At 36.8% G+C, this 27,155-nt stretch overlaps 1 protein-coding gene across 5 annotated transcripts; it reads right to left on the reverse strand.

The window, feature by feature from the left end:
- Positions 1-7,473: 7,473 nt before the first annotated feature.
- Positions 7,474-26,771, reverse strand: LOC114322299 (nifU-like protein 4, mitochondrial). Of its 5 annotated transcripts, none has more exons than XR_014338094.1 (7): positions 26,345-26,771; positions 24,370-24,531; positions 14,317-14,492; positions 11,671-11,774; positions 11,450-11,561; positions 8,921-9,044; positions 7,474-7,779 (listed from the first exon to the last, which is right to left on the reverse strand). XR_014338094.1 is itself a non-coding variant. In XM_082883217.1 (6 exons), exons 1-6 carry the CDS (start codon positions 26,565-26,567, stop codon positions 8,985-8,987), a joined length of 837 nt encoding a protein of 278 aa, XP_082739343.1. In that variant the 5' UTR covers positions 26,568-26,771; the 3' UTR covers positions 8,721-8,984. The 5 variants fall into 5 exon arrangements, 2 of the variants coding, with proteins under 2 accessions (XP_082739343.1, XP_082739342.1); XR_014338092.1 differs by having other exon boundaries at positions 24,370-24,561; positions 26,345-26,746; XR_014338093.1 differs by having other exon boundaries at positions 7,727-7,765; positions 24,370-24,561; positions 26,345-26,746.
- Positions 26,772-27,155: the final 384 nt, after the last annotated feature.

Raw genomic sequence — 27,155 nt, forward strand, 5'->3', positions numbered from 1 at the left:
ATGATCTAAAGTTATGAAGATCATATAAGGATCTTGTGAAAGTGAGAGTCTCAACCATTGTTCTTATTTTTTTTTATTCCCTTCTCACCAAAAAGAAAAGGGCAGTAGTATGCACAGAAACTGGTTAACGTAGAGCCCTTTTGGAGACTCGTATCTATCTACAATTTTGAACCGATCAAACTATTTTCTTTTGGGAGAGCAATTTAAAGAAAATGCAACATCTCTTCTTTTCCTTTTTCATTTTTCTTAAATGTAAAATTATAATTCACCCCTTAAATTTTCATTATAACAAAATAATTTAAAACCTCTCCTTTCCGTCAAACCAAACAATATAAAGAGAATCACTAATTCACATTACCGGATTGCAATGGTTTACCTTTTGCTCATTGCTGGTCATGTAATGGAAAGTGGGATTCAAAAAGTTTTTTAATAATATTTTTATCACACAACAAGCAATAAATAAAAAGATACATCAAGTCAATTCAACTACATAATATACTCATTACATAAAATACTTTCTTCTTATGAATAAATAAAATAAATAAATAAATAAAATAGGAATTTTTATTGATAAATCTCATTTAGAAGTGTTTTAACCCAAGAAATCCATGAAGGAATTTTTTAACCCATTTAGTCCCATATATGTATAGTTTATTCCATAAAGTCATTTTTCTTGATTTATACTATTTTCTTGGACACTTATGCCCTTATATTTAATTTTGATATCCTTATAAATATTTTTTGAACGGTTAGCAATTTTATGATGTGAATATTCATATTTTAAAATTTACATTGGTAGGAATGTAAAATTGGCCCGTGGGCCGCCCGAAACCCGCCTGCGAGCCGGGGCGGGCCCGGCCTGTTGACAATGTGAATATTCACATTGACATGTTAACATTCACATTAATAGTAGTGTAAAATTGGCCCGCGTCCCGTGGCGCATGCGAAACCCGCCCGCGGCCCGGGGCAGGCCCGGTCCAGCCCGTTGACAATGTAAATATTCACATTGACATGTTAACATTCACATTGATAAGAGTATAAAATTGGCCCGCGGCCTATGAGCGGCCAAAAGCAAGCCCGCCCGCGGCCCGGGGCGGACCCGGCTCGGCCCGTTGACAATGTGAATATTCACATTAACATGTTAACATTCACATTGATAGGAGTGTAAAATTAGCCCGCGCTTCGTGGCTGCCTGAAACCCGTCCACGGCCCGTAGGCGGCCCGGGTCGAGCCTGGCCCGGCTTGTTAACAATATGAATATTCACATTGACATGTTAACATTCACATTGATAAGAGTATAAAATTGGCCAGCGGCTCAGGGCGGGCTCGACCCAGCCCGTTGACAATGTGAATATTCACATTAACATGTTAACATTCACATTGATAAGAGTATAAAATTGACCCGCAGCTCGTGGGCGGCCCGAAGCCCAATCGCAGCCCGAGGCGGGCTTGGCCCGCCCCGTGACAATGTGAATATTCACATTGACATGTTAACATTAACATTGATAGGAGTGTAAAATTTGCCCGCTGCCCAAAACTTGCCCGCAGCCCGAGGTAGGCCCGGGCCGACCCGTTGACAATGTGAATATTCACATTGACATGTTAAAATGCACATTGATATGAATGTAGAATTGGCCCACGGCCCGTGGGCTGTCCGAAGCCCGCCCACGACCCGGGGCAGGCTCGTTTGGGTCTAGGCCCGAGCATGTCTGAGACCCTAGGTTAGGGCTTAGGTTATCACTTTGAAGCCCGGCCCGGCCCATCGGCCCGCTTAAGGCCCATTCAAGGTTCGGTCCGATACCCAGCCTGCCCGAGACGTAATGTATTTTTTTGTGGAAAATAATAAAATTTTGGTAGAAAAAATTAAAAATAATTTAAAAAAAATGGCCAGGCCCACCGAAACCTGACCTAAGCTCGAGGCTAGGCCCAGGCCCACCGGCTCGATCCATCAGCCCGTCCAAAACCCGAATACCCTTGTGCCAGGACTAGGGCTTGGGCCTAATTTTTTGGCCCGTGGGCCGACCCGACTCGGCCCGAGAAAGGCTCGTTTGGGCCCAGGCTCGAGCCTAGTCCGAGACCTTAAGTTAAGGCCTGGGCCATCACTTTGAAGCCAGGCCCGGCCCATCGGCCCGGTTAAGGCCCATTCAAGGCTTGGTCCGAGACACGGCCCGCACCGAGGCCTAGTGTCTTTTTTTGTGGAAAATAATAAAATTTTGGTAGAAAAAATTAAAAAGAATTTAAAAAAAATGACCAGGCCCGCCCATGGGCCGTGGGCGGGTTTCGAGCAGCCACGAGGTACAAGCTAATTTTACACTTCTATCAATGTGAATGTTAACATGTCAATGTGAATATTCACATTGTCAACGGGCCGGGCCGGGCCCGCCCTAGGCAGCTGGCTAATTTTATACTCTTATCAATGTGAATGTTAACATGTCAATGTGAATATTCACATTGTCAACAGGCCGGACTGGGCCCGCCCACGGGCCGTTGGCCGGTTTTGGGCAGCCACGAGACGCGGGCTAATTTTACACTCCTATCGATGTGAATGTTAACATGTCAATGTGAATATTCACATTGTCAACAGGCCGGGCCGGGCCGGGCCCGCCCCGGGCCGCGGGCGGGCTTTTGGCCTCCCATGGGCTGTGAGCCAATTTTATACTCTTATCAATGTGAATGTTAACATGTCAATGTGAATATTCACATTGTCAATGGGCTGGACCGGGCCCGTCCATGGGCCACGGGCAAGTTTCGCGCCGCCACGGGACGCGGGCCAATTTTACACTCCTATTAATGTGAATGTTAACATGTCAATGTAAATATTCACATTGTCAATGAGTCGGGCCCGGCCCGGCCCGACTCGAATTTTTCCGGGCACCCACGAAGATCGACATGGATCAGGCCCCTACACATTGACGATATGAACATTCACATTGACGGTGTGAACATTCACATTAGGGGTATTTTGGTAATTATGTTACCCATAGGACTTATTGAAACATAAGAAAATAATGTGAACTAAATAGAACATAAGTAGATGAAAAGGGTATTTTGGTATTCTTATCTCAAATAGGACCTAATGAAATAGTCAAAAAGAATATGAGTTGGATGGAATAAAACTCTTAGAAAATAAATTTATTAAAAAAGCTCCCAATAAAATACTATATCATTCTACTAAGACCATCTCCAACGGTGAATCAAAGTTAGTATCAAATTCAAATTTTGATGAAAAATGCACTTTTTTATGCTCCAACCGTTGCACCAGATTGATATCAAAATGAGATTTCAGCAAAAACAGCATCAAACTGAGAACGAGACACAGATTTTACCAAATCACTGTTACTGACCGTTGAAAGAGGTACACCAGTCAACCAGCCGGTTGCCCGGCCGGTTGACCAACCAGTCGACCGCCTAAAGGTTCAAACGGTTCGAAGAAAAGGTTCAAACAATAAAAAAATAAAAATAAAAAAAATTTTTGCCCAGCCGGTCGACCACTAAAAGGTTCAAAAAGTTCAAAAAAAATCAAAAAAAAAAAAAAAAAAATCGCTTAACCAGTCGACCAACCTGTTGCCCCCGACACAAATTTGATGAAAGTGCATCGTTGGAGCGAGTGGTATCAAACCTGGTATAATGGGTCATTTTTTACTCAAATTTGGTGAAAAATCTGATTCACCGTTAGAGATGCTCTAAGGGATTCACTTTCCTTTTCTTCTCTTACCTCCTTTTTTTTTGTATGTTGCATGGAATTTTTTTATTTATTATTATCATTATCACTATGCTTGGTTATCATTTTTCAAAAACACTTTTCAGAAATTCTACTTTCTTATTTTTCGTGTTTTTTTATTTTTGCTAAATTTTTTTAATATTTTGAGCAATTTTTTTAATTTTTAAACATACTTAACATGCATATACCTAAAAAGTAAAAAAATTGAAAAAAATATTTTAAAAATTCACTAAATACCAAAAATACAAAAAAAATATGAGAATTCAGTACATTTTTTATATTTTTATGTATTTATTAATTTTTAAAAATTTTTTTTCACAAATTTTTTACTTTTTAGATACATCTACGTAAGGTGCATTTAAAAAAATAAAAAATATATATTTAAAATTTTAAAAATATTCACTAAAAATAAAAAAACACAAAAATCAAAAAATTCAATTTTTAAAAAACTTAATTCAAAAAATTCAAACCAAACACATTTTATTATTATTATTATTATTAGTTTTTGTTTTGAGTTGTGGGATGGGAAAATGTCAAAACCATGTATTTAATCATTAATTCAAAAAACCTAATATAATCAAAGCCATACAAACCCCATCTCATTTTTTCTCTCCCCTCTCTCTCTCTCTCTCTCACAGTCTCAGGCCTAGTTTGGGAAGACTAAATAAGTGCACTTTTTGATTTTTTATGAAATATGGGTTAGGTTTGGATTGGGTTTGAAGTGATGTATTAGAGAGGTGATGTAATTTAAACAAGATGATATGATTTAAATAGGATAGTAACTTTTTGACTTTTTATCTTTTTTCAATCTTCCCAAACTAGGCTTCCGTCTCTCACAGAATTTATCAAAGCCCAAGAATTGGGGAGTGAAAAAGTAATAACAATAATTGTGATAGACACATCAATATATTCAAGACCTTGATGTATCCATGCTATCTATCATGGTATCTCACTAGTCATTTTATGTCATCAGTGACGACATTTGGAGTCCTACATGACCTTTATTTTTTAACTTTTATTTTACACTTTGTCACAAAATAGTGAGAAAATTACATATAAATAAGAATTGTATTTTATAAATAAAGCCCGACTCTAGCATGATAAATTAAACTCAGGTTAGGCTTGATTGTCTATAAATTTGAGTTATTTATTTATTTTTATTTTTATTGACAATTAGGCTAATTAATTTATATGATAAAAGAGAGACAAGGATGAGTGATATGAATGTCCAAAAGTCATTTCTGAGTTTTAAAAAAAAAAAAATTGTATTATATGACTTATCTGATAAATACTATTTATTATTTCAATAATTTTAATATCATTCAACTACAAATAATTTATATATATTTATATATAATAAAAATTTCAAATTGTAATGTCTCTGTACAAACTCAACTCAACTTAAATTTAATTTATATTTTTAATTTTTATCTAAGTCTACACTAGGTCAAGTTTGGCTAACTTAAAAAAGTGCACTAATTTCATCTTTTTATCTTTTTTGGGTCACATTAATCAACATCTCCTCTCTATTTTTTTTACACATAATACAAAAAAATCAAAAAATATACTTATTTAGTTTTCTCAAACTTGACCTTTAAAAATATATTATTTGATTTCTAAAAAATATCAGCTCAACCAAACTGGACCCCAAATTACATGACAAGAACCATTTTGTTAGTTAGCCATTATAATGGCAAATTACAAATCAACAACTACTACTTTTGTGTGGCCCTATTATAAACATGTACCCCAAAAACCATATCGGCAGGGACCCCTCCTCCTATGGGTAACCCTTCATGCACTGTCAATTCATTTATTGACACCAGAATTGGGGTACATTAATTTCTAAGGTTGGGCTTTCCTTTAATTCAGATTTAGACGTATGGGGTGTTGTTCGAGGGAATTGGAGCTAGTGTTGGCACAGCATGCGTGTTGTGAGGTTCTTTGGGGCCTCTCCTAATTGATTTTGATAATTTGAATTTTTTATGTTATAGAATTTATTGAGTATATTATTTATTAAAAAAATTAAATTAATCAAATATACGTAATTTTATGATCAATTTTAATTGTTTTTCAAAAAAAAAAATCAAAATTATACCTATTGTTTATTTGTTTTTAAAACAGATGTGGTCTTTTTAGAGTTATAGATGTTTAATTAATCAATTTTTTTTTTTTTTATGTATAACGAATTTTATAATATGAACAGTTCAGATTATAAAAATAGATTCGGAACACGCTTCGAAAGAGCCGCACAACACACATATTGTGCCATAAGGCACAACACCTACTCCGAATCCATCGTTCGGGTTCTTTGTTATCTATAGCAAATCTCATTTTGATAATTTATATTATTTATTTTGTAAAACTTTTATGTATATCATTTATTAAAAAAAATTAAATTAATTTGATGATAATAATTCATTTGATTTATAGCGTTTATCAATAAAAAAATGATTAATTAAACGAATTATATTTATCAAATTAATTTAATTTTTTATATAAATAATTTATAAAATAAAAAATTTAAATTATCAAAAGAAAGCTACTGCACACCGCCTTTGATTTGACCTAAAAGGCGGCTCAGACCCAGCTTTGAATCCCCGTCAAAGTGTCAAATCAGTATTGAACCTCCATACCATACATGGCAACAAAATTGGCAATTCATTGGCTTTGTTAATTTCTTTTTCAAGTAGTTTCTTTTGGAAAATTATACAATAATTTTGTAATATTATGATCTTGTTTGATTTGTGTTTCTCAAAAAATTTTGAGAAAAATTCTTTACAAATAAGTTTTTAAAAGTAGTCAAACCAAATAAATTTTTTTTAAAATTTTTTTTCAAAACTTGTTTGGTTTATAAATTTTCCAAACAAATCTCTTTCATACACATCAAATCAATCACTTTTTTCAAAATTCTCTCTCAAAATTATTTTTCAAAACATCTTTTAAAAAAAAAACCAAACCAAATAAATTTTCGTACTTTTTATCTCAAAACATGTTTCTCAAATAGAAACCAAACAAGCCCTATGTATTTACACTTTGTAATCAATCATCATTTAAAATATTTTTTCATATTTTTCAATCACCTAATATAATAAAACCTTTTGAAAAGTAGATTATAATTCACTTTTCAGATTATAATTCACTTCTCTCTCTCACAAAAAGCTAATTATAATTAGCTTTATAATTAATTTTTAACTAAAAAACTGATTATAACCATCTTCGTGTCTATACTTTGAAATTACTGAATAATCACTCGAGAGTATGTGTGTGTTTTATTATTACTTTCAGATCTTATCAAATTAGAACTATAAAAATAAACCATTGTGCTACGTAGCTCGAAAAACCAAGATTCGAATGGTCTGAATTTATTTTATTTTTTTAATACCCATTTCCCTTCTTTGCCTTTTACACAGTTTCATCTATCTCTCTCTCTCTCTCTCTCTCTCTCTCTCTCTCTCTCTCTCAAACATGACCAAAATGAAGTTCTAAAACTAAATCAACTGATCTGTGTATATACACAATACAAACCAAAACCAAATTAAAATCTCGTTTGAGAACAGGTTAATTTAATAATTTTTTGATTATTTGACTAAAAAAGTAGATAAAAAAAACTTATATGTTTGGGATGACTTTTTGACTAATTACGAAAAGATGTGCAAAAAGTAGAGAGAAAAGAGAATCTTTGACTTTTTGGTATGAGTTGTTGGCTTTTTGACTAAAAGGATAACTTTTTGACTTTTTGACTAAAAAGGTAAGTCCCCAAACGGGGCCTAAAATTAAAAAACAAACCCACAATAACTTATCTGTATATACAAATCAAAACCAAATCAAAATAAAAAACAAATCTACAAATCAAAACCAAATCAAAATAAAAAACAAACCCACAAATCAAAACCAATTCGGAGACAGATCTGTGTATAGATCTGTGCGCATACACACATAGATCTGGTGAGAGAAGAGGGACGAAGAGACCCACCGTTGTGCCATCATCGTAGCACCATCACCTTCGTCGTGCCGCCATCACCTCTTCTCTTTTTCTTCTCTCTTCCCTCTTCTCCCTGTTCCAGAGAAGAGAAAAAAAAATTATCCCTATTGAAGAGAAGAAAGGAAAAAAACAAAAAATAGAGAGGGGAGGGGAAGGGAAAACCATGTCGTTCTGCAATTCAGACCAATCGAGCCTCGAAAATTTCGAGCTACCAAACGTTATTAAAAAATAAAAAAGCAAATTCAACTAAAAAATTTTAGAATAAATTATAAATATATTTTTTAAGATTTATTTAAAACACAATTACTCCCTATAATTCAAGAAATTATATTACATCCCTTAAAATTTATAATTTCATAACAAATAATTCATTCTATTAATAAATTATCAAGTCAATTAACAATTTTTAATGATATTAGAAATATATTTTAATTAATAATTCAAATAATTTTATAATTGTAAAAGAGAACAATTAGAAATTTTTTTTTTAATTTTGTTAAATAAAAAATTTCTGGCGAGTAAATATTTATAATTTTTCAAATCACAAGAGACTATTCGTATTTTAAGCAAACCTTAAGGGACATATTTGTAATTTATCCAAAAATTTACTATACAACCCCACACAAACTTGGATACCAATTCCCTATCCACAAAAAATAATAAATAAATAAATAAAGAGAATTTATTAAGAAATTTTTTTCAAATACTTATATCCCATTAATCCATAATATATATTCTTATATTTCAATAAGTCCTATTATTTAAACATTTGATTCACCAAATCTTAATTCTCATATTTAAAGCATGTTATGAATACTTTTACCCTTACAACTATTTTTTGAATGCTTAGCAACTTGGTGATATGTATTGACAGTATGAACATTCACATCACAAACTCACACTATCAACGTGAATATAATTATTAGGATATTTTGGTAACTATGTCACCCATATAACTTATTGGAATATAAGAAAATAATTTAAACCAAATAGAACATAAGTAATAAAGAGAGATTTATGAATAAATGCCCCATAAATAAATAACTCAAGTCAAAGTCACAAGAAATACCCACATGAAATAAACTTGCAATTAGCTTATACTCAATGATTTGGTAAATTTGCCAAAATAAATACAGGAAGCCGCTTATTTTCCGACAGAACACAGTACGCTGATTAATACACTCCGCTCGCTTTTCTGAAGAAGGGTCACTTACCAGTAGTCATCAAGCTCAACCGGAAGTAGCCCATAAAACAAGAGAAAATATTCAATTACTCGATCTAACCGGGTAATGTTGCTGCTTCATCTTCATCATCAAGTTCCTGCTCCACCGCTTTAACCTGCACAGGAAGTTTCCAGTAAGGCGAACTAAATTGGAAGATCAGAGAAACTGCCATCTAATTCAAAACTTGATAGTCCAACCAACACAAATGAATTGAAATCACCAATGTGAACTTGCTAATGTAACATAAACAACATAAAGTCACAAGACTGAAAATATGGACCCGCTGTAAAAGAAATGAAAACTCGAGTCTCAAACTTGAGATCTAATCGAATGAAATAGCAAATAAAACAAACAGAATTTTTATCAGAATTCCCAGCAATTAAAACAATGGAAAGACGGAAAACAGAGAAAATTATTAGAGCAAGGCTTCAACATAGGGAAGGAAAAACAAAGGAAAGGGGACTCTAGAGCTTGCATCTTTGGAAAAAATACTATCTATCTTACTTTAGTGTTTTCGGGGACTGATATTAATCACTTACTTAGTTCACTTCTCGTACAGAAAATATATATATATATACACACATATAGTGGATGTACTTTAACCATTTGAGTAAGGTAGCAAGAGAATAATGCAATAGTTTAGCTAAGAGTTTCCTTAAAGCCATAGGTATGTCTTCCCCAAAAGCTACTCTACTAGTAACTGGAAAAGAACCATATTCTTCAGTCACAAGAGAGTGACCACTGGCAAGGGCATAGCAAAGATTTTAGTCAAATAATAGCAACACCTTACCAAGAAACATGCACGGAATTTTTTACTATTTGCCTTTTGTCAACATTTATGCATCATGTTTTAGTCACAAGCATACCATTGACAAAATTGTTTGCACATTTCATGCAAAATTGTCCAGTCAGGCTGACTATTATTAGTATATTCACACCAAAATCAAAATGGAATGTAATAATCAATAAAGAATTATATTGGTTATCCTATTACAGACTATCAATAATGGTGGTTTTTTTTTTTTTTTTGGTGATAAATATCAATAATGGTGGTGTTGAAGGTTTTCTTTACAAAATAAAACCAAAGCTGTAAGAAGGTTAACATTTGAAGAAATTTACAGAGTTGGCGTTCGAAAAGACTAAATTTGAAATTCCCCAAATCATAAATGCTGAAGTTAAGATCAAAAATCATCTAGAACCAGTTATGCACAACAAGAAACAGTCATCTAGAAATCATACAAACAGATATTATTCAGGGAAAAAAATCAGAAGACATATACATTAATCTTACATTAATACAAGATAATACTTGAGAGAACAAAAAAAATACAACACATACAGATCCAACATTAATCTTTCCATTTCTTTCCACAAATGCAAATTGAACAATCAGTCACCCAAGTCATGGATGACATATGTTACCTGGAACGTAGATCGTCCAGTACATGGAACGGGAATGGGAGTATGGTACGCCACATACTCTAAAATATGGTACGATAGGGTAGGCTTGTATATATCACTTAAAAATTTAAGGTACTTCTAGAGAAAATTTTCTTTCAACTATTAGACGTCCAATAAAATGTAATTTTTTTTATGAAGCAAAACATTTCTATAAGTATTATGACCTGTGTTTGATACTTTTGTCTTGTCAAAACTTAACTCACCTTAGATTTTAATTCATTATATTTGTGTTTTTTTTTTTTTTTTCTCCTAAGATAACATTTAAGAAAATATATTGGAAAAAACTGATGGGATCACATCAGATCACTAAATTTACCATTTTAGAACAGAAATATACCACATATTTTGGAACGTATGTATCAATACGTAATTCACTTGGTTATTAGTGTTTTCTGGTATGACTACAAATTGGCTATGCTACTTCTCCATTTCTTTCCAATAACTAGTGGGAGAGGAGAGGAGAGAAGAATGACAAAAAATATATGAATTTATATAATTTGACTGTGTAAATAACCCTTGATGAAGCAGAATGGCAAAAATGATTCATGCAGCCAATCCCACTTGAGTAGTTTGGTTTACTTAACTGATGAGAGAGGAGATGAGACTTTGATTTGGGGAGGAGGGAGGGTGGGAGGCAAAGGGGGAAGGGTTTAGAAGCATTGAGATATGCAACATTTTTTGGGTATATGCCAGTTACATCATGGTGTATAAATTTAACATCCATTTAGATGCATAGGAAGGAGGGCACATGTTTAGCTAAGTTCAGAGTATCCTACTCTAGTTAAATTTTTGTAAACATTCTACCGCAAGTCTTCTAAATTCGAATAGAACCCTGTTGACCAATGGCTTTGACCAATACCAGGGATTTCGTCGTGAAGACAGTGTGAGATTAACTCAACAAATCATAGAACTCATGATGTAAATATATCATAATTTCAGGGAAAATCATTCAGACAACCTATCCTCATGATTATATCCAAGTTTATGATCTCTCTCCATCCTACATTTAAGTGTCAGACTACAATCATAAACAGCAAGAATCTAAATAATGACTGTTACCTCGGGCACATAATGCATCAGCATGTTCTCAATGCCAGATTTCAGAGTAACAGATGAGCTAGGGCAGCCACTGCATGCTCCTTGCATTCTAAGTTTGACTATTCCTGTATCTCTGAGGAAAGCAAAATGTGCATAAGAATTAAATTATGCTGAATCACAAATAAAGAAATTATTCAATTCAGTCTTCAGCATTTAAAAAGTATTTGATGGAAGAAACCTACGGATCAAATCCCCGGTACTCAATATCTCCACCGTCATCTTGTACTGCAGGTCGGATACGAGTTTCCAACAGTTCTTTAATCATTGCAACAATCTCTGAATCATCCTGCAATAGGGACCATGAGAAATGATCACAATTTTGGGACTAAATCACCATTGAATAGCTGCATATAATCATAAATATTAGCAACGACATATCCCTAGAGTTCTAACTCCAAGTGTACGTCTGGTTTTCTTTCAACCCTAATCACTACGTTCCTTCAAATGTAATAGCATACCACATCAATGAACTCTGCACACATGTTAATAGATCTGTAAAACGCAAAATGGATAAATGGTACTCAACTGGCAGTCATATTTCTTTCATAATGCAAATAGACAAAAATATCTTCAGATACTACATTTACTCGTCAACATCGCCTGTATAGTTAGTATCTTACATATGCAACTAATAAGGTAATGATACATAGAGACACTTTCAATTGTCACAATAATACAACAGGCTACGCTTGAAACCGATTAGCCAAGTTTCAGTGAAAGGAGCAACCACAGTTTGTTTTGATTATATTCTTAGCGAGTTGGAAATCAATGCAGAAACCCAAGAAACTTTCAATTATTAACATAACACAATTAACCTATTGGCTAAGTTTACCAGAAAGAAGACAACAAATTTTATTTCCATTACATTCTTAGCAAGTTGGACATTCATACTAAAAAAGAGAAGCACACTTCCAAATATTAACATAATAAAACAGAGTGGATTTGCCCCGTAGGCTAAGGGAGTCAACAAATCTGTTGTCAACATGATCTTGGCAAGTTGAACATGATAGATACAAGCTCTTTCTTTTGGTGTATGCACACGTATTGAAGGTCCTCATGAGAGGACTTTCACAAGCCTTTTGTTTTATATAAATTAAATAATGAAATAGTAATTCAAAAACAAAATTTTAAGGGTAAATTACACTGACTCCCCTAAAGTTTGCTTTTAATACATATTCTCCCTTGATGTTTCAGAAATTACACTGACCTCTCCTGTTAGTGTTTGCCTGTTAACGTGGTTAACAGAAATGATTGAATTATCTTTTAAGCTTTTACTACTTTTCTCTCTCCTCTACACTCTTTCTTTTCAACCACAACACTCCTCACCAACACCACCTTCCACCCCCCACCCACCCACCCACTGTGAACCATGAACCACCCATAGTAGCTACGGACTATGGTGATGGGATTTGTATGTTGGCTGGTTTTAATTAGTGGAAAATAAGGCTTAACTTTTTGAATGCCATACTGCAATTCTACATATAAATGTGGATTTGCTTAGATGATCCTAACACTCTTTCTTTGATTGAGTTCAGCACTATTGGATATGAATGTTGAACTTCAGTCTGTTATTTGGTACAGTTTGTTTGCTAATAAAATGAACATAAAGGCCTCGTTTGGGAAGTGGCTATTTGGCTTTTTGGCTATTTTAGTAGGCTATTTTAGTTTTTGTATTTGGGAAGATGAGATGAATTTTTAGTTGAGTTGTTGTATTGGAAAGTGTGTTGAAATGATGTTTGAATTTAAAATGACAAATTTGTCCCTGAATTATAATTTTTTAAAATGATGTGAAGGGGTAAAATGGTAATTTAGCCGTTGATGATGACTTTTGAGGCTGTGACAGTGTAGGCTGTGCCTTCACTGTCCGGGCTGCAGCCTTTTTTTTTTTTTTTTTTTTTTTGAAAACCTGTGAACAGTGTTGCTTTTGGGCTTTTTTCTCAAATGAGGCTATAATAGCCTCATTTCCGGCTTCCCAAACAGCGCCAAAGAATGATATATTTTGATGACTTGTTTGTTTCCTACCATCTCTCTGTTCCCGGTTTTCTCGGCAGCCAACCTAAGGATAATTTTTTACTTCTGCTTTTGGGAGCAAAGTGCTTTAAAAGATTTTCCAAAAAATAAGAGGTGCTGGTGGTGTGGCAGTGGGGTAGTAATGGTGACAGTTACTGTCATCAAAAGCCATTGTAAAGAGAGAAGGAAAAAGTGGAAGGAAGGAAGGACAAGAAGAGACGATGGTGGAGTAAAGGCAGAGGTGGGTGTTAGTTGGTGGCTGGAAGTGGGTGATGGTCGTAGAGGTCGGGTGATTCTAGGTTTGTGGTTAAGAAAAAAAATTACAGATGGAGGAGGGAGAGGGATATGACTGGTAAGAGCTAAAATTAGAATTTTAATAAATTTAATTGTTTGACTCAGCATTTTCCATTAGTTGGCTTCACGGTTGACTAATGGAGGAGAGAAATTGTAATACGACTCTAAACCTCAAGGCGGGGGATGTAATTTCCCTAATGTCAGGGGTATTAACATAATGGAGCCGAACCTCAAAGGGTGTCAGTGTAATTTACCCTTAATTAAAACTACAACAATTTGTGACAAGAGCCCATATGTTTGGCACAGTACACACTGCTCATTTCAGGCACAAAGGTGCACCAAGGCATGACACAAGTGCCTCAGACCTTGAATCATGAACTTGGAGCAATTGACTTGCAAAGTCACACCTCAAAGATGTTTTCTTGGGGATTCTTCAGAATCCTTCGAAGTACTCTCACACCAAGACTGGGAATCAGCAAGCATCAAAAAATTCATAAGCATAAGACTAAAGTTCAAAGACATACTTCACTAATAGCTGTGTCCATGGAAGCTGCAGTATTAGCGTCCAAAAAGAGAGGCTTCCCAGAGGAATAGAAGTCCATAATTGCAGCAAAAATTTCGGGCTTTAAAATATCCCAGGGAACATCTTCTGATTTTGTTACAGTTATAAAATCTGATCCAAAGAAAACTCGAGTAATTCCTGTATTAGCAAAGAATAATTAGTCTAACTCATCGACCACCACCCAAATATTTGTAATTACATGAGAAGTTACAAAATGGTCAATTAACCAAGAACAAGCATACAAGACAAAAGTGCATGCTCTTGTGACCAAAGTTCAAGGGATAGCAAAGACACGTTTCTGGAATAACTAATTCACTTTCAGGATCATCCTAAAACCTAAATTAGAGAGCAAACAATAAAGAGTTATTAAAGGCATAATCCTACCTATGGTCTCCAGCTAAATCTTAAGAGTTAAGAGTAATAGTGACTATCCTTCCTCTACTGTTTGATGATATGTTCTGGTGCCTAATAATAATAAATAATCTGCCTCTCATTCGAGGCTAATTTACCTTTAAAACATAAGGAAGAAAAGCAAAAGGAAGATAAAAACAGAAGAAGATGACGAGTTCTTCAATAAGTAGGTCAGCCACATCAAACTTGTTTTGCCTTTCCATCATATGCAGGGAAAACGCACACAATAAAGCCTCATTCCAATTATTTGAAACTCACTCTTGCACTCTCTCTGAGCCAGATATGCTCAAATGCAACCTCATGCAGTTCTTCAGAGTCTATTGGTGGAACTTTAATAGGTTGTTACACCACATAAGTAACATTTAATTTTTTATTTTATTTTTTGATAAATAAACAAACTCTATAAAGAAAGCATCAAGATGATGCAAGGAATACAAAACACCTCCAATTTGGGGAAAACACCATCCCTTGACCAATTACATCATCCAAGAAATCTAACACAGCAAACATATCCAAATCTACCTTCCTCTCCAAAACAACTAATAGACCACTCTAACCAAGATATATAGTGTTGAACCTCTTGAAAAGTTCGCCTATTCCTCTCCAACCAAACTAACCACATCAAGCAAAGCAGAGCCAATGACCAAACACGCCCTCGACAACGCCCAACATAAGCCCCCCACCAACTCCAAAGCATATCCATCACCCTCTGTGGCTCTACCCAAACAATCCCAAAAAGGGAGCAAATGAGCCCCCACAACCAAGAAGCCACAAAACAATGTAAAAACAGATGATCTATCGACTCCACAGTAGCACAACACATACAACTCCGATTAACTAAAATATGACCACGTCGTACCAAATTATCAATTGTGAGATTCCAACCTGAGACTGTTGTCCACATAAAGAAAGCCACCTTAGATGGAACTCCCAGCATCCAAATACTCTTCCAAGGAAAATCCTCCTCACCTCCCCCACCAAACTCCAATAGAACGACAAAACAGAGAACCGCTCCTTTGTGCCCACACCAAAACATCCCCTCCCCCAACTCCAGTAACCCCCAACCCATACAGAAAACCCCACAACTCCACCAACTGATCAACCTCTTAATCCTAAACTTACTGCCGCAACTGAATATTCCAAACCACCATATCCCCACTCCCCTAGATAAAATGCCACCGTAGCCTCCCGATCAGCCACAATGCTGAAAATCAAAAGAAAGCGATCCTCCAACAAAGCCTCACCACACCACCAATCCTTCTAGAAACGCACCCTCCTCCTATCACCCACCTAGAATCCCATCCTATCCCAAAACTCCATCCTCTCCAACCAGATCCCTTTTCACAAACTGCACCCATAAGTACCAATCACATCCCCTAACCCCCACTCCCCCCACCCACTCCATATTTAGCAACCACCACCCTCCACCAAAGACGGTCATGCTCTAACACAAACCGCTACATCCACTTTCCTAACAATTCTCTATTAAAAGTTATCAAACTCCGAATCCCCAACCCCCTAACCTTTTTAGGACAACAAATCTGCTCCCAGTCAACCAAATGATACCTGAAATCTTCCCCTCCACTACCCCACAAAAAATCTCTTTGAAGTTTCTCCAATAGCAGTGCCACCAACACCGGAATAAGATGCACAGACATAAAGTAAGTAGGAATGCTACTCAGCACACTCGTAATCAAAGTCAACCTCCCCCTTTTCGAAAGATATTACCTCTTCCATCTTGCCAACCAAAGTTGAACTCGCTCCACAACCCCTTTCCACACCCTTTCGCCTTAAAAGGTGCCCCCAGCGGCAAACCCAAATAAGATGCCGGAAAAGCCGACACCTTGCAGCCCAAAACCACCTCTAGCATTGGTAGATTATCAACCTCCCCCACTGGAGTCAGCTCCAGCTTCCTCCAGTTAACTCAAAGACCCGAAACCGCCTCAAAACATAGCAAAACACATCTCAAATACCCCACCTACTCTGCTACAGCCCTATAAAAAATCAAAGCATCATCTACATACAATAGATGAGGAACACAAATGGGCGCCCTAGACAAAGAACCCACCGAAAACCCCTCAAACAAGCCTTCACAGACTGTCCTATCCAACAATCTACTCAAAGCCTCCACTACTAAAAATAAATAATAACAGTGACAAAGGATCCCCCTATCGCAGACCTCCATGCATCGAAAAAAAATCCTGCCAGAGTACCATTAACCAGAACAGATATCCGCACAGTAGAAACACAGAACTTAATCCACTGACGCCAAGTCTCCTCAAAACCCATGCGATCCAGAACATACCATAAGAACTCCCAACTAACATTGTCATAAGTCTTCTCTATGTCCAATTTACAAATCAAACCAAGCCACCCTTGTCAAATCTAAGAATCCACGCACTCATTAGCCACCAAAACTGCATCCAAAATCTGTTGCCCACCTACAAACACATTTTGAGATTAGAACACAACATCCTGCAAAACTCCCCTAAATCTATTTGCCAAAACTTTAGCCAATAGCTTATATACACTCCCCAGCAAACTGATTGGCCTAAAATTTCGAATATCCTCAGCTCCCCTTTTCTTAAGAATCAAAGCCAAAAAGGTTGCATTGAAGCTCCTCTCAAACTGCCCAAACACAAAGAAAGCCTCCATTGTCGCCATCACATCCACCTTGACCAAACTCCAATAATGCTGAAAAAATGCCATAGTAAAATCATCTGGGCCTGGTGCCTTATCTCCACTCATCACCCCCAAAGCCCTAAACACCTCTTCTTCTATAAAAGCTCTCTCCAAAGCCACCCTATCCTCTCTTAAGATCATATCAAAATGAACCCCATCCAACCCCGGCCGCCACTCCCCTTCTTGCGGCCGAAACAAATGTTGATAAAAGCCCACTATCCCCCTCCTGATTTCCTCATCTATATTCAAATCTCAACCATCCACACGCATCCTACTAATCTGATTAACCCGGCGATGAGCATTAGCCATCCGATGAAAAAATTGTGTTTCGATCAACCATAAGCATCTAGATTTTTGTCTATAACCCTGCTCCTCCAAACGGGAAATACGAACAAAATCCTGTCTAGCCGCTTCCTTCCTGACAACATCATCACTAGATAACCCCCACTGAGCCTCTGTCTTATCTAGGCACTGAAGCAAAGACATCACCTCCGCCTTCTAGCCCTCTATCCGACCAAAGACCTCCTCATTCCAACCTTAAGATCACCCTTTAGCAATTTCAATTTCTAGGCCAATACACAACTAGGCGATTCTCGAACAACATAACTATTCCACCACCCACGGACCATATCCAAGAAACCATCCGACTGCAACCACATGTTCTCGAATTGGAACAGCGTTGGACCACTACAAATCCCCCCACTATCAAGCAAAAGGTGCCAATGATCAGACATTGGACGAGGAAGAATCTGAACCACCTCTGAGAAATGTTCCTCCCAGACACTAGAAATCAAAAACTGGTCAATCCGAGACAAACTCTGTCCTTTCAACCAAGTGAAACTCCCCCTTGAAGCTGCAAATCAATCAATTGCAACTCATCAATGAATGAACAAAAATTCCGCATAGAATTCAACACCCAAGAACTCCCCACCTTCTCTGTCAGCCACCTAACCACATTAAAATCACCCCCCACACACCATGGCTCTGACCAACAAAAAGCCACACTCCCCAATTCTTCCAGGAACTCACCTTGATCTATACTCCGCACCGGACCATACACTCCCATGAACACCCATCGAAAATTATCCTCCAAAACAAGCAAGACACAGAAAAAAAAATCCCATCTCCTCCTCCTCCTCCTGCACCACTTTCTTATCCCAACAAAGAAGAACTCCGCTCGTTGTACCCAAAGTCGGCAAGTACATCCACTCCACAAACCTCCCACCCCAAATTTCACGCACCATCTCCTCCCCTAGCACCTCCATCTTTGTCTCCTGTAAACACACAACTTTCGCACTATGCAAAACCGTCATCATCGCCACTCTCTTATCCCTATCATGCAACCCCTATGCATTCTATGACAGAATTTTTAACTTCATTTCAACAAAAGCGGTCCCCCACGGTTCTCCTCGATCCACGCACTGTCTTCGCCTCCCCATGATCATAATTAATGAGCATTCTAAATTCTAAGCTCTCAATTCCCTTTATGAAGAATATTTGACGAAGTTACCATCTCCTTGCTAGGAGACCCCCGCCGCGATGACACCTCCACTACCGAAAATAGTCTCAAGGCCTCATCCTCATGACCTTCAAATGACAACCCTAGCAACCAATTGACATCATTAATTCGTTCCAACACCCAATCAAAAACCTCTTAGCCAATGGCACATTGTCCCTGCCCAAACCACCATTGCCACAATCATCCTACCGAACACGATCCGACCAAGCCTCCTGCAAGCCATCATCAAGGACAAGAGATTGCAATAACAATGGCAATTTCAATCCCTTATTCGCCCCCTCCCTCCCCAGTTCAACCTTATTGGCCCAAGATAAGCGACTAGTCTCCTCCATCCTTGGTCGAAACTCCCTATCTTTGAAAATTGATGGTACCGATCGAGGACTAGACCCATCAGCCTACGATGCATACCTGGATCCAAGCTCATTGTCCCTAGAATCACAGTAAACAACCATCTCAAAACTCGTCGTCAGCTCCACCTGATTTTACCTATTGGATTCCTTATTTGTCGCGACCTCACCCATCGAAGGTGGGTTTAAACCAAGGCTCAATCTGCTGAAGATTTAGGTCACCCAAGCGCTCAACCCATCTCTAGAAAAAGGCCCATGTGATGTTGAGCCCACACCACCACCAATCTGCCCATCTCCTTTCCTCTGGCCCACATCTTGATTCTCTGAGGCTTGACACACCAAATTAAACCTGCACCCGAAGACGTCTGGCCCATTCACTTTATTTTCCCCCCCTCTCCAAACGGCCTAACTACTGGCCACTCCATTGACCTCCACCTTTGGGATTCCAGACCTAAGAAAGCCTAGCCCGTGTACACAAGTTCCGAGGATCCTTCTGCCTCAAATCTCGGCTAGAATCCCAATCATCGAATCTCCGAAAATCATGGTTTTCCATCCTTGGCCCCTGACGAACATTTTTCTCAGGCGATCCCCAAGCTACCACCACCGGCCCTTCCTCCGACCAAACTGGTAAAATGTACTTCCATCGACTCCACTGAATGTAAATTTTCACCAAAGCACCCATCTCTACCCGTCACACCTTTATACAAACAACACCCAGAGCTTCCATAGCCATCGTCTCATCATCCACCTCCAAAAATGTTCCACAGCGATCCCCAATCGCTCGGAACACCTGTTCCCCTCTAAGGTGCACTGGAAGACCCAACACCTAAACCCAAAAGCTTTGCGACAGTGGGACCTGATTGCCTCTTGCACATAATGCCCCTGGCAACCACCAATCAAGCAACAACGATCGACCATCCACTACCCACTTGCTCGTATGGATTCATGCAGCGCTTGCCCTAGTCGGAAATGCAAAGAGCATGAACTGGCTACCTACCGCCTTGACCTACACCCCCCCTTGATTTTCCATGTTTGATATGCCCACTCCGACAAACGTGGCATCTCCATCCCTTTCTCCCCCTAGAGTACCCGCTCTACCCACCAAGCAAGAGTCTAAGAATTTGACCCAGCCCTCTTCTAATCCTTGACAAACCTCTACGTCGTAGCCACAAGCCCCAAGGACAACCACTGCCTCCCCCATCGGCCATGCTTTACTTCTTATCAACTGTCCACCACCTCTTGGCTTAACCTACCTATTTCCACTCGCAAAGCCTTCAAGCACCAATGCAAAACCTTCCCACCCATCTCCAAAAGAGGGTTTTGGAATGAAAATATAACTCCGATGGTCACCCATTTGCACCACCACCTGTATCGCAGACCCAGTTTCCTCCGACCGCAGCCAATAAGCCACACTCCGTCGACCACCAAAAACTCGACCCATAAACGCACCCTTCATATTCATCTTAGATGCCTTGTGTAGATAACCCACTAGCCATTGGATCTCTGCCAAATAGCTCTATCGCCCTGCGTAACCCCTGGCCACGCTTGACAATGTCCACTTGCCTTCGGCCAATCGAATCAGCCTACCCCTCTTCAAGTTCAAACAACCGATCCGCCAGAAACAATATCCTCCGGCGAGGCCCCTCCTCGAGTTTCGAAGGGAACATCTCAAAAACCTTAACTCCATAAGTAACATTTAATTATGATCATAGCTTTATTTAAAGGGTCCACAAAAATTAAAGAACCAACTAGAGTTCCCTAAGACAAGTGAAAAGGCGATTCTAGGTGTAATATCGATTCAATAGAATATTGTACTGATTATAACTGGATGAATTTGTGTTGAAAGATTATTTGTGTCTTTCACATTCCAATTAGTTCTCCCGCAAAAGCTTAGTGGGGTAGAGAGAGAGAAGAGATGGTCGAACCTACATTGCAAGTACTCTGATTCAGTATTTGGATGCTTAGTGGGATAGCGAGAGGAGAGATGGTCAAACCCACATTACAGGTACTCTGATCCAGTATTTGGATAATTGAAGCCCAGAACATTCTGCTAGCAGCACAATTTTTTTCTGCTTCCCCTTTTCATTGATTTACTTTTTTTCTCTTTTTTTTTAAAAAAAAAATAAATTCTTATACAGTGTCATTTGTACAACAATAAGCTGGGAAGTTTAAATTCAAAGAGACATGGTTATGGCACTCTACATTTCATGAATTTTCAGCACAAAAATAAATATGGCCGTCCTTACCTGATTTAAGGGATTTCCTTATTTCCTCCTCCTTTCTCCAAAATAAAGTTCTTAAAGTGCAAAACCAATAATCATTTCGATGGTTTTTCAAATAATTCAAAAGACACACATAAGTCATGAGAATCACCTCAGTTTGGGCATCAAACCATAAGTCGTATGAGATCTATTAAGCATGCAAGCTGGTTCATGTAAGAGCCAAGAGAATTCAACATTGGACATTTATTTGTTCATCCTGAGATCGCCAACTAACAACAAACAACAATGCCTATTTTGTAAGAGAACAGGTAGAGTGAAGACAATTAGACCCAAAAATCCATTGGAATTATCACAATGAATGAAGAAAATTCTCTAACTTCAAATATCATTACACTCAACAACCTAATATGGGCCTTCAATCAAACTACTAATTTAGCAAACTCAATAAAGAGCATAAAAATACACTTGACAATCTAGGAGCCCCTCTCTCTCCTTCCTTCATTTCAAGGTTTGTGAAATCCTAAATTCCTCTTGAAGAGTTATTTTCCTTCCTTAGGCTTTTTTGCTATTCTTCCATTTGCAATTTAATCTACATCAAGCACAATATCTCAGTTCCTTTAGGAATTTTTTTTGGTCCTTCTCTTACTCCCTCCTCCACTTCCTAATTTTTTCTGATTAATTAATGTAATTTGATTACAAAATCAATATTTCATCCTAAGTCACATCCCGTCCAGACCAGGACCATAAAGTACATCACACTAGATAAGTGACTCCTGAGCATTCAAGCATATCATTTAACCAAGGAGGTTACTTTGTCATGACTTCACCTCATCTTATCCCCCCCCTACCCGTAGGAACAAACACCACATAAAGAAGTTCAAGGAACTTGCCCATGGCCTCCAATTCCCAGTCTCCTATCCCGCATAACTAAGATGTTCCTCATTGTACCTCTAGCTACTACACAACCTCACAGCTCACAAACTAAGAACTCTAGAGGCTTCTGTCCAGCTCATTGTTCATGTTTTAAATTTTTTTGTCTCTTGCAAGAAGCCGACATCTACTCTCCAAGCTTAGATAAGTGAATTAGCTACTTTCCTCTTATCTGGGCAATTAAGCCCCCCACACGACATGCAAAGTTTTTCAACTTCATTTGGAATTAAAAAGGCAGTGGCCTCTCCCTCCTACCAGCACTTCCCACCCACTAACAATTTTTCCTCCGCTTTGACCGTCATAATTAATTGTGCGTGTCAACGTTTTCAACTCCCTTTATCTTTTCGAGTGAATAGAGCCTCCCTTGAGTACTTCTTAAACTCATTGAGAAATAAGTGTTTCAAATATTATAAATATTACTAGTTTCAACATTGTCAAGTTTCATCCCAAAATTGCAGTTCAAAAGTTATAGCCAATCCTCAACATTTACAAATCCAAGTTAGTAGGTGGTTTTATCCTTAGGAAACACATCAAAACGAAAAATCTGATAAATTTTTTTTAAAAAAACTTACACAATCCAAAATATTTAAAAACACTGTCTCAATGCAATGAGAACTGCATTAATCTATGTAAATCTAACACCTATTACAATGTAGGCATGATATAACAATACATATGACAACACTAAGTCCCTTGTACAAAATTATATTGTTTCTTTTAAAATTTTATTTCTTAATTGTGCATTTACATCTCTTTTGAAACTTCCTAAAATTTAATTTCAAAAATAGCATCATGGTTCAAAAAACTGGTCGGTTCGTATTGGTTTTCATCCTGTCCAATTCGCAACAGAACCGTTTACTGATGAGAACAAAGCTCGCATACCGACGTGTCAGTTTGAACCCATAATGGTTGGTTCATAATAATAACAATTAACCTTTTAACTTTTGGCCTTTGGGGCACAGCTACTAGGCTGGCCAAGTAAATTTTAGTTCCTCCACCACACATTTCAGTTTAGAGCCCTTTGCTTTACTTTTATGAAGAACCTGGTGAGAAAAACTTACATGTTCTAGCGATGTGGGACACAGCACCCACTAAAATAGTAATGTAGAAGAAGGCATCCAATACATGTTCTACATACGTGGATAGCCGACTGGCACGTTTTGACTTCTTTTCCATTCTTTAAACTTTCAAATTCAAACTAATTGAATTAATCTAAAAACTCTACATATCAAACCATTTTAACATTAAAGAGACAACCATATGATCAACCATAGAAATTTTAATGCTTTAAAATGAATTAAAAAATGTGACTAATTAAGCCTAAAAGTGTCAAATAATACATATCATTGATTTTAGAGAAGTTGCTAATGGTTTTAAAAAATTCACAACCGCGACACTCAATTCCCAATATGTATCATTCAATACCCCTAGTATTGATAAACCGTGACCAATGCCTCTACATGTTCCGACACTGCAATTTAGAACCATGCATAACATACAAATAAAAATTCTTTTTTTGGGTGGTGTCAGTAGTAGAGAGGGGGCAGATAAATGAATTCATTAATACTTATGTATTACAGAATCTCACCATGCCCATCAAAAATTGCATTTAAAGAAAAATTGGGGATACAAGGGTTGATCCTCTTAAGAAAAAAAATAGATAACAAGAGGCATAGCCAACCCTTCATTGTTTTTCAAAACATGAAAAATGGGAATTGTCTCCTAAATGTCAGTTTCAGCACTTCAAAAGATTAACCAAACTCCCTTTACCAAACTAATAGAAGATAGAGATGGTACATTCTATTTGTCAATAAAAAGGTAGCATAAACTAGCAGGTAATTGGTTCAACAAATAAGAATCCCAATTGATCACAACAATACAGGAGACGAGAAAGCCAAGCTAACCATCAATCCCGTACAGGGCCTTTGCTAGTGGTGAATTCATGGCTGAACGAGCATTAGGAAAGTCTGCACTCCCAACTTCCATGACTGGCTTCCCAGGATAGAACATGAAGGATGAAGGATTGGGAGTCGATTGTGTTTGGATAAACATGGTCCTCCTCTGCCCTGCCAAGGTAACATTGCCATAAAATAAGACTATACAGAAATCAGCACTTCCTCCATAATATGCCAACAGTTTGTAATCACTGTTTTTTTTTTTTATTATTATTATCAAGAATTGAAAAATCACTACACGCTCCAAAGAAAATAATAATATCAAGTGGAAAGAGCAAAATTATTGATATGCAGTCAGCGTGACTAGAATTAAGGGAGGGCCTAGGTGCACGCAGAGTTAAGGTTGCATAATCTAACCAGTCAGCAAAGCCCACAAACCCTATACTATCACTAGAATTGTTATAGCATGACTTATTTCCCTCTTTTTTCCTTACTATTTTATTAATTAATAAACCTCCTTTCAGTTGCAAAGAAATGAAGAAAGATAAAATAAATCAGAATTTTGAACCTTAACTATTTCAATAGTCAGGACATGATCAGAGATGCAAAAGGATCCTTGCCCCTTCAAAAAATTCGTATATTTTGTTTATTTAACAACAAATTCTTCCATACCACATTTTCTTTCCTCATTTCACTTATATATTATACATACGATTTTGATTAAGAGGCAAGGTTTAAAACTAACTCACGCTCCTTACTTCCCTCCCCCATTGCATACATATTTCCCCCACTCCCTCTCACACATCCACCTTTATCTTTCCAAAGGCCTCACATAGGTTTGGTTGCTCAAGAGAAAAATTGTGTAAAATGGTGAGAAGATAACTCTTCTAAAAACACATGGTTCTCCTTTCTCACCAAATCTCACTAAAAAATGGCAAAAATTTGTGAGAAAGAAAACCAGCTGAATGTCAAGTTTTTATGATAACAAAATTATAAATCAAACTATGGAGGAAGGAAAATAAATCACGCACGTATCCTGACAATAACAAAATTATAAATCAAACTATGAAGGAAGGAAAATAAATCACGCACGTATCCTGACAAGATGAGGTTATTTTGGAAAAATAAGATAAAATCCTTTCTTTTTTTCTAGTGTAACCAAACAAACAAGATAGATGAGAACCGTACTGTTGTCTTTCTTACTTGTCAACACAAAATATTTTCTTTTCTTTAGGTGAGAAGCACGATCTTTTTTGTTTTCTCACCTAGTGTATGTAACGTTGTCAATGTTTATATCTTTCCCAAGGAGAGTTTCATATTTTTGGGACAATTCAGGTTTCAAATTTGCACAACTCACACCGAACTGTCCCCAGGCAAACTTAAAGTGAGGTAAGAGCACATTAGTCTCTAGTTCCTTTGGAAACCAAAACAACTTTCTCTTCTTTTTCACAAGCTTTTGGCCATTCCATCAAATTCCCACATTAAAAAATGTACAAAACGTCAATTAGCCCTTCCGTTGTTTCTGGGTTCTTCACAATTTCAACATTCTACACTTTGTAGACAGCTAACTTCTCCACATCATAAGTTCCACTCCATACTCATTAAAGTTTGGCATACCTAAAAGCTAAAATTTCAATCCGACAACAGAAATATTATTATGGTTAATCAATACAATCTGAATCAATAACCAAACTTGTCAACAAATCTCATTTGCAGATGACACCAACACTTCCTATACAACATCTAATATAGAGTTTTCAAGCTGCAACTGTTTGGGGCTTCAAAAACTGTCAAAAATCAATTTGACAGGTTTTCATTTTCTTTCTCTTAATAACAAATTTTTCATAGATTTGGACCCAGCAATCAATTACCAATACATAAATAAATTTTACAAAAACACAAACATATACATATATGCATCTCAATATTTTGATTTTTTTTTTTTCGTTTTCTTGTTTATCTGAATAACAAGAAACCAAATTACCTCCAAAAGCGTCCCATTTTAAGGAGTGCAATGAAGAGATAGATGAGGATTTTAATGAAGTGAAACCAGAGAACGCTTTGAGGTTTTGTGAAGTCGAAGAAGACGCTGTGGTTGTTGAAGAAACGAATAAGAGGCGAGTAGAGGCATAGCGAGCACTATTTCGGGAACAAACATCTGATCTTCTGCAGAGACCGTGCCGCACCAATCTTCCAAAACCCTTCATCACCTCTTCTCCTTTCTTCTGCAAATTCGCTGTCTGCTTCAAAAACAAACTAAACACTACGTTTGGGAAAAGAAATTCGCTGTCGGCTTCAAAAACAAACACACACTACGTTTGGGAAAAAGAAAAAGAGAAAATTATCACTTATGATCGTGATTTTGTTGTTTACTTGTTTGATAAGTGAGAAATTAAACAAAAAAATAATTGGGATTTTTCTCTTTTTTTATTTGTTAGATTTTATAAATGAAAATAAAATAAATTATTTTATATTATATTATTAAAATAATTTTTTTATATTTTGTCAATCATGTTTTATATTATATTATCAAAATAATCTTTTACAGAGACAAAATTAATATTATAAAAATATAAGAATTTATTGATTTTTTTTTCTCTCACAATCTCTCCACTTTTGGAAAGATTGAAAACGAGGGTGAATTTATCTCTATTTCTCCTCATTTTGCTCTACGTAAGTTATCTAAATAAGTAAGAGAAATATGTATTTCTTCATTTTTTTTTTCTTTTCTCACCAAATCACTCCATCCAGACATAGTCTTAAAGGGATTTTTATTTATAAGCTTTATTTGGAGA

Source organism: Camellia sinensis, chromosome 8, assembly GCF_055761805.1.
Source record: "Camellia sinensis isolate YWXY chromosome 8, ASM5576180v1, whole genome shotgun sequence".
Classification (NCBI taxonomy): Eukaryota; Viridiplantae; Streptophyta; class Magnoliopsida; order Ericales; family Theaceae; genus Camellia; species Camellia sinensis.